This window comes from Mycteria americana, chromosome 7, assembly GCF_035582795.1.
Source record: "Mycteria americana isolate JAX WOST 10 ecotype Jacksonville Zoo and Gardens chromosome 7, USCA_MyAme_1.0, whole genome shotgun sequence".
Lineage (NCBI taxonomy): Eukaryota > Metazoa > Chordata > Aves > Ciconiiformes > Ciconiidae > Mycteria > Mycteria americana.
Genome location: NC_134371.1, coordinates 65717429 through 65726001, shown reverse-complemented (window position 1 = coordinate 65726001; position 8573 = coordinate 65717429). Strand labels below are relative to the sequence as shown.

At 40.8% G+C, this 8573-nt stretch overlaps 1 protein-coding gene across 1 annotated transcript; it reads left to right on the top strand.

The window, feature by feature from the left end:
- The first annotated feature begins 716 nt into the window (after positions 1-716).
- On the top strand, positions 717-4712 carry TACSTD2 (tumor associated calcium signal transducer 2). Its single transcript, XM_075508839.1, is given in 2 exon segments — positions 717-2066; positions 2068-4712. Coding segments are annotated over 2 exon segments (918 nt in total). The 5' UTR covers positions 717-1806; the 3' UTR covers positions 2726-4712.
- Positions 4713-8573: the final 3861 nt, after the last annotated feature.

The window sequence follows — 8573 nt, the reverse complement described above, 5'->3', positions numbered from 1 at the left end:
ACACAGACCATCTCGGCTGCGCAGCAATTACCATTGCTTCACCAGAGCCGGTTGTGAGCTGTAAGTTTACAGCAGTTGAGGCTCTGTCCTCCAGAGAGAAGAAAAACAAAACCTACTCTCTTGAAAGTTTGTAATGTGGAATAAAATAAAGAGAAGATGTGAGTATGTAGGTGACAGTTAAATGGCTTTTGACTTTGAAGGAGGGATGTGAAATTTAAAAAAAAAAAAAAAGGCAGATTGTTATAGGTAAATTAATTACTTAGAAATTAAAAATGGGAAAAGAGTTTACCTGATAATATTCTATTATCAAAGAATTGTCAATATGACAACTTGAAATAGCTAGCAATTTTTGTAATAATTTTAACTGTAGATCTCTTATTTTCTAAGAAAGGTAACTACTGTTATTTTTATCTGAAGGAAGGGGAAAGGGAGAGGTGTGATAGTGTGCTATAAAGGAGCCAGCCAATAAGTTGAAGAAATTGTCTCGTCTTTGCTCCCTCAAGTAGCATGTGTTTCTGTGGCTTATTTAGAAATAGCTTGAGCTGCGAAGTTCAACTCCCAGTTGTGCCCTTCTCTAGTGGTAGAGGGTACTTCTGGCTGGAGCTCCGATTTTAAACCTCCACTGTGTTACAAACGCTCACTGGCAGCCAGGGTAACTCCCCACTGTTCACGCAGGCGCAAGCAGTCACTACAAGTAGCCCAGCTTGCATTGACCGCAAGGCTGAGTGCGAGTCGCTTGGCTGGGAGAATGGCCTATACGCTGTTCTGTGGTCGTTACTGGTCCCAAAATAATGATTTATAAAGTGTCTGACAGTTTTTGACAAATCAGATGAATGGGACTTGCTTCATGCAAACTGGAAAATATCTTTCAGCTGCTGCCAAAACACATGGAAGCGGTAACTCATGCTTTGTAGATCATTAGGACGCTTGGGAGCTACTGGAGCGTACTGCGAAAGGCATTACTCAAAGTTCAGACTAAAAAATTTCTTCAGAAAGGGGTAACAACTTTATAAGGGTAATGCAAGCATGACAGTTGTCATTCCTGGTACTGCCTTGGGATGGGTATGTGCCAAAGGAAAGGGGGGAGAGAAGCTTTCCGTGCTGGAAGATGAGACTGCGCCCCTGCGCTCTGTCAGTAGGAGAGCAGCCATCAGATTGATGAGCAGTCGTTCCTCCTGAATTGGCAGCTACTCCAGGCAGCATACGTAAAACTCCAAAAGGCTTTATTTTATAAATACATGAAAGTAGAAAGGAGGAAGTCCATAACTGACAAGAATCTAGACAGTGGAGTGATACAGAAGCTGTGTGATGGAAGATGCAGGAAAAACTGTGATGGAAGTGGAGGATTGGTGGTAGGATTTCTTCCAACAGAAATGGGAGAAATTCCTCAAATGTGCATTTACATAGTCCATAAAAAGTCTAGGAGAAAAAGGAGAAGGGCAAGCTGCTTGTGCTTTAATCCCTAAAGGAAGCCCAAGGGAGGAGCTATGCTTCAGGTTGGCTTTTGCCTCTTCCCTGTTGTTTTGTCATCACGTAAGAGGGATGGCAGGCATCATCTGGAGGCAGGCTTTGGTGCCATGCCCTGAGAAGTAACAGATGAAAGTGCAGCTTGTTGCCTTCTCTAGGATTTGGGTACGAGATGCCAGTTGTTTTGGAGGGAGAACCTGTTTGGTGCGTCTGATTTGAATCTTGATAAAGGGGAGCAGCACTCCAGTGTGTAGAAATAAGTAGACTCCATGAATGGATTAAAGCTTCAGATCTTGCCTGCTGTCACTCGGGACTTTATCCACGCTTTTCACCTACAATATGGAGCCTCTCTTTGGGGTTTTGCTGGGTTTGATTCTGGCGGTAGCTTCGTCCGTGCAGAACAACTGCACCTCTGTGACCAACAAGTGGAAGGTAAGTGCCCAGGACGCAGCTGGCAACTGCACCTGCATGCTGGTAGGTTCAAATCACAAGGTCGACTGTTCAACACTGACTTCAAAATGCTTGCTGATGAAGGCAGAAATGATGCCCCTGAAGGAGAAGCACTTCTGGGGGCTGTTAGATAATGATGGCACTTACAATCTGCAAGGACAGCGGTATCTTCAAAGCCAGGCAGTGCAAGCAAACCAATAGTTGCTGGTGTGTGAACACGGCCAGAGTAAGAAAAAACGAAAAGGGTGACAAAAGCCTGAGTTGCGGTGAACTGGTTAGAACAAGCTGGATTTACATTGAACTGAAGCACAAAAAAAGGTCCAGTGCCTTCAATGTTCCTGACTTAGCAAATGCCCCGAAACATCTGTTTGAGAGCCGATACTAACTGCAGCCCAAGTACATGGCAGCCGTTAAGTATGATTCCCCGTTTATCCAAATCCACTGGAACCAGAATGACTCTCAGAAATCTAGGTGTGATGTAGATATAGCTGATGTAGCCTATTACTTTGAAAAAGATATGAGAGATGACTCTGTATTTCATTCTAATAGTATGTGAACTGTCTCTGTCAACAGAGGTGCTCTGGATATTGAAAAAATAAGGATTTACTATGTTGATGAAAAGCCACCAGAGTTCTGCCTGAGACACCTGGTTGCTGGCATTAGCTCTGTGGTGACAGTGGTGATACTGACTGCTGGCTTTGGCATCGCTGTGCTGGTTATTCTGAGGTGGCTGCGGACAATAAAACACGAGAAAGCTGAGATTAAAGAAATGGGTAAAATAAGAGCACCAAGCTTACAGCTGCCCTGATCTGAAAAAAGAAAGGCAACAACAGGAAGAAAAGGAAAAAAATAAGCACAAAATACAAATGGCAAACAGACTCAGTGTATGTGGATGGATTGGGAGAGGTTTTTTCCTTTCTACAGGAATTTGTACAGTGATTGTTCTGAATTATTCTAGTTGAGTAAGAATGACTTTTTTGGGTTTGGGTCTAAACTAATTTGGGAGTCAGTTACCTAAATATTTTAAGTGAATCCCAATTTAGAGGCCAAGAAAACTGTTAGAGCTGTCTATTTAGCATGACGTAGAATGCTCTCCCTAGTACTGCAGGCCTGGTTCAGCTTGCTTAAATACTGAGTGGTTCTTGGTATATCTACTTAGGGAAATTCAAATACTTGCCATGGCATAATTGGGTTATATAGCTGCTTTTCTGTTGGTAAAGACTTTTTTTTAAAATGTGGGTTGTTTGGTTCTTGTTTTTAAAGTTGCTGGAATTTTTTTTTATCAACACATAATTTCATAAATATTACTAAAGAACCAAATAAGGTTTTGATAAGATACTCTACAGCACCAGAGGCTTTTATACAGAGTAATTTGTTAGGAAACATTCCTGCGGTCACTTCCAGGTGCGGAGATCCCAGGTTTCAGAGTTTGTATTCAGGCAGCACAGTGAGCTTTTCCCAGGTGTGCTCTTTAACAAGGGTCTGACGCTCCTCGTCAGCAACGATCCCTTGATCCCAATGCAAGTGTAAGTTAACCTTGGTGTTCGGCCCAAATTCCAACTCTGGTAATAGCTTTCTGTCTACCTAAATTCCCCTTGCAATTTTAATGGGGGAGAGAGATTTTTTCAGTGTTCTACAGCTTCACTGAAATACTCCATGATCCTTCAGGACAACTGAAAAAGAGCTTTATTCTAGGAGAGCTGCAGGGGGAATTTTAAGAGCAGAGTGTAATTACTGAAGTTGGAATTTGGCCAAGACGCTAGAGGTGGACTTCTTTGCGACCTACTCATCTGCTGCACTCCTCATTTGGGAGGTCATATCCCCCATGAAGGACATTTTAAAGAAAATAATGCTAGTTGTTCAGTGATGAAATACTGGCAGTTACATTCTCCGTACTGCGTATGGATGTCTTGAAGTCCCATCAGTCTCATCTGCTTGTATTCAAAATGAGACTGCTACACATAGGCACTCCAGCAGGGTCAGCTCTTTTAGTCTGTTAATTAGTTTCAACATTACTAGTTTGTAATTCTAATAACAGTCAGGAATGTGCTACTTCTAGGACAAACTATTAAATACGCATCTCTGATTCGAGGGAATGAATAGGATCCTAGGAAAAAAGTGAAGATGCTTTGACTCTGTTTCTACCTTTGTTTATAATAGAAGAGACTTGCTCTTTTGGGGGCAGTGGGAGGGTGTTTGTTTAATATTTTTTTTACTCAACATACACCATCTCCATTTAACCTCATTCTTGTTCGCTTACCTGCTGGAAAAATTTGGGCTTTGGATACATAGGATGGGGCAGATGAATCACGTTTCCCCAAAATTAGATTTTTATGCAATTGCATCAGCAGTATTAAGACACTCAAAAACTTTTGGAGCAGGGTCTATAATTTATTGTGTGTCTTACGGCAATACGTCCAAGCTGGTGGTTTTTCAGTCAGGTATATACATTAGTACTGATAGAAGACAAAGTGAGAATTTAGTGTCTAGACTGAATTTTCCCAAGCCATAGGAAAATTCAGAACTTAGCCTAACTCCACACAATTTTGCAATTAGGCTTTTATAAAATGGATTAAATTAAAAATCTGGAGCTGAGTAGCCCTCAGTGCTGAAGAAATGTAGGATGAGAATGAAAATTCTCCAAGGACATTGCTTAGCCACTTAACTTACGCAGAGCTGATAAAAGCTACGTGTTTGAGTGGTGCGTGCTGTCCTTCCATCAGAGAAGATCATGAGACATGCCATCTTTTCTGGGGATCTACCGTGGCTTTCAACATTCTTCTAAAATCATTGCATTTTTCTCATTTCTGTCATGAAAAAAAAATATTTTCAAGGTGAATGATGAGATTTTATATTAAAATAGAATACAAACATGTGGGCATAACTTTGATTAGGAGAGGCAAAAGTGACGAATTTTTGAAAAAATCTGAACAGGTAACCATTTCAGCATCTTTCTCTGGCTCCTGCTTTTCTTTTTAGAAGCTGCGATTGAGAAGAGAGGCAGTTGTGGTGCATTCATATTTTTATTAATCATTAAAGGATGGCCCCATGAAAATAATGTGTTGTGGTCAGTTATTTCCTTGCTAGTCATCAAGCACTAGTAGACTGCATGCTGCTAGGGGACTGGAAATGCATTAGGGTCATTTAATAGGAGTGATAAGGTATGTGCCTGCGATTAATCAAAAGAATGGGAAGATTAAGTGCAGTGCAGAGCTCAGAGAACCTCTCTTTGGACTAGATCATTCTACTTGTATAAAGCTATGTAAAGCTACTGTAGGATCTGGGCTTTAATAAACCAACCATAGCCATTGCTCCTGCTATGTACTCACTTCTCTCCTGCTGCTTCAGCCATACCACCTCTCCGGCTATGTATTAATATCTTTTTTGCACATGGTAGGTCAAGTATGTTACTGTAACAGTCCATGATGTTCAGCTTGTTCGACTTTCTGTCCACTGCTGATGTTCTCATTGAAAAGGAGAAAATGAACTCCTTGTCAGCTTTAAATTCTGCAGAATTAAAATGTTTTTTATTATTAATTCTAATTTAGACATTTCTAACTCTGAAATTTCTCGTTATCCTTTTCCTGATTACATCATCCTGTTTTAATGGCATGTTTGTTCGTTGTATTTAGGTAATTAGGCTTTATACTTGCTGCAGTGGGTTCTGTGGGCACAGCCAGCACGGTGATAGTGACAGTGGCTTTATGTTCTAGGCGGCACTGGCCGGCAGCTTTCAAGCAGTGCCCTGAACAGTCTGACTAACACCCATCTTGTATCAGTTTCTGTGGGGTCTGCTCAGGCATAAATGTATTCGGGGATTGTTTTGTTCTGGAATGCTGTTTTAATACTCATGTATGTATAAATACATACAATTTATGCATCTATCTGTGGGTAGATACGGAAATAAACTCATAGCTGATACAAAAGAGTGCCTTTGTGCTATGACCCACCTGGATTATGTAACTGAGGGTATGCTTGCTTTAACGAAGTTAGAGCTGTCTTGCCTAAACTATGTTCTGCAATTCCAACTGGTGAAGGGCTGCCTTAGAAAGCTCAAAATAACTACTGGTGGAGAAAAAAACCCTGTCTCTGTGCTACGACTCTGGAGAGGATAGTGCTGCCCTTTCCGTACAGCGTTGCTACCCTTGTGCAACTGCACAAAGCGGGTTTGGGCCTTCGCTTTTAACTTCTACTTAAAACTTTTTTAACCGCTCACAATCTGAGGACAGTGCCAGAAGCAATGCCAGCACCACAGCAAGGAAATGAAAGATAAGGACTCATGGAAAGATTAAAACCCTCTTAAACTCTGTTCCTTCTCTTCCCCCTGGTAAAATCCATGCCTGCTTATATACGCAAGTATGTGTTCTCAGATGCATTGACACAAAATCCCTGCATTAGTTTGCAAATGACAGGTGTGTCTACACACACACGTCCGTTCCCACACCTATACTTAAAGACACACGCATCACTATTTATGTTAGAGCAGGCAAGCCCTAGGGAAAGCTTAGCGGCAGCAGATCCCACATTGCAGTCAGCCAGCCTGCAGCCTGCTCTAGCTCTTATCAGTGGTAAAAGAGCTCAAAGCTGCTGCTGTTTTGGAACAACAAAGAATCTTCTTCTTGTCCCATCTTTCCCCGATTAAGAATAATCTCTTTATGGACGTTTAGACTGGGATTATGGCCAGATTATGTTAATGATGTGAAACAAAACGCCTGCCGGATAAACACACCCCACCCCTCTCTTCTTGTTTAGATGGTAAAACACCAGCACGTCTGTGATGTTAAGCACTTAATGACAACTAGAGACAAGATCCCCCCCCCAATAATCTGTAAAATGTTTAAACCTCGGGGAATCACCTTAGAAAAAACAAACCAATTTCTATTGCTTGCATATCGAAACCACTTTTTCAGAGAATAGTTAAAGAAGTAACAAATTGGCCCTTCTGCCACCTCTCCTTAATTGGACCAGTTAATGCTATTAAACAGACAGGCTTCCTCGTGCAGGTATAATTATCCTTTCCAAAGCATTTCCACTGATATGCCTCAGGGTTTTAAGCACCGCAATTACCTCTTTTTTTAATGCTAAAATTAATCTTGAGTCATTAGAATTGCTATCAGAGCAGGAAAAATCAACTTCCAGAACTTTTACAACTATTATTCAGCAGTTCTAACAAAATTCCTTGTACCAGGATTTATCTAGTTAAAATTTCATACATGCCAGGCAGCCTGACGAGATTCACATCTCATTTTCATGACGACCCCTATTCCCGGAGGGATAACGCTCTTACAGTCCTAATTCAGCACAAATCAAGCGCCACAGAAACAATTAGGGAGATTTTGTATTATCTAAATGAAAGACTGAATGAGAATGCATTTCTGATTTTCCACTGAGATTTTTACATGTGGGCCCAACAGTACTGGTGGCATATGCACCCAACCTTTTTCAGCAAAGTTGTTTTTTAAATAAATGTCTGTCCTTGTAAGGCTTGAAATAAGAAATCTCAGCATTTTTGCTAGTCTGGTTGCACCCAGAAAAGCTAAGTGGAACAACTAGAAAGTAATTGGATGTGGCTATGCTGTAGCCACTGCACTGTGCAGTGCAGACACACTCATTTTTAGCACAGGTCTGTTGAGTTCTCCTTTTTTCTTCCCGTCTTCGTGTGCGCTTTTCTGTTGTTGGAAATGAGACAGCTTTGTAAGTGTCTCGGTTCTGCTGAAGGACTTAAGCAAAATCTCTCGAGTATAGAAAGTTAATTAATGCTCCCTCGTTTCAGTCTCTCCAAATAAATTTTGCATTTTGGAGCGCTAGCAGAAGAATTCTGTGATATCTACTGTTTTCACTGATGGTTTTATGCAGGTCAGCTGCTTTAAAAGCAGTTTACAAATTATGTGCAAGAATTAGAAGCTAGGAGAATAAAAATTATGAAGTGATAGATTCTCAGAATTTCTGCCAGTTTTGCAACTAGTAAGCATCCAAGTTGCCCTCTAAAGTGCAATGGTTGTCAGATCTGGCAAGCTGAAAGCAATATGTAATGCTGGAGTTCATTTTCATGATTTTGTCTTGTAAGGCCCTCAAAACCATAAGTTCCTAAAATGTATTTAATCTGAATGTTTGTACATTTGGTTCCTTAACTCCCAGTATCTTGTCTATCTTTATCTTACACCAGAGAAGAAGAAAAATAGCTAACGCACTTACCTCTGGGTTGACTAGCATTCTGGGCCAACAAGGTACACAACTCTAGTGCAAGCCAACATAAGACTGGCAGCACTAAGCCATCCCCAGGAATGCCAGTGCTGAATAAATGGCACTAACAAACTGGACATCTGGGATATCAAAATCAATTCCTTAATAGGAAGGGATCCAATAGTCTTTTGTGGCTTTTACTGAGAGCCGTTCATTAAAATACTGTAAAATAGCAAGCAAAGACAAGACCACTCCTTACTCACAACCTCTTCACACACGCTTTGGAAAGAAAGGACTGTATTGAATTTTGTTACAACTTTTACAGGAACAGTTTTGCAGTAAACTTCTGTTTGGTTGAGTAACGTCACCTTCTGGATTTTTAATCTACTTTTTTTTTACATCAACAACATGGATAATAAGCAGAAATAGTTATTACCTATTAACAAATTCTTAAATAGCCTCTACTAACTGGT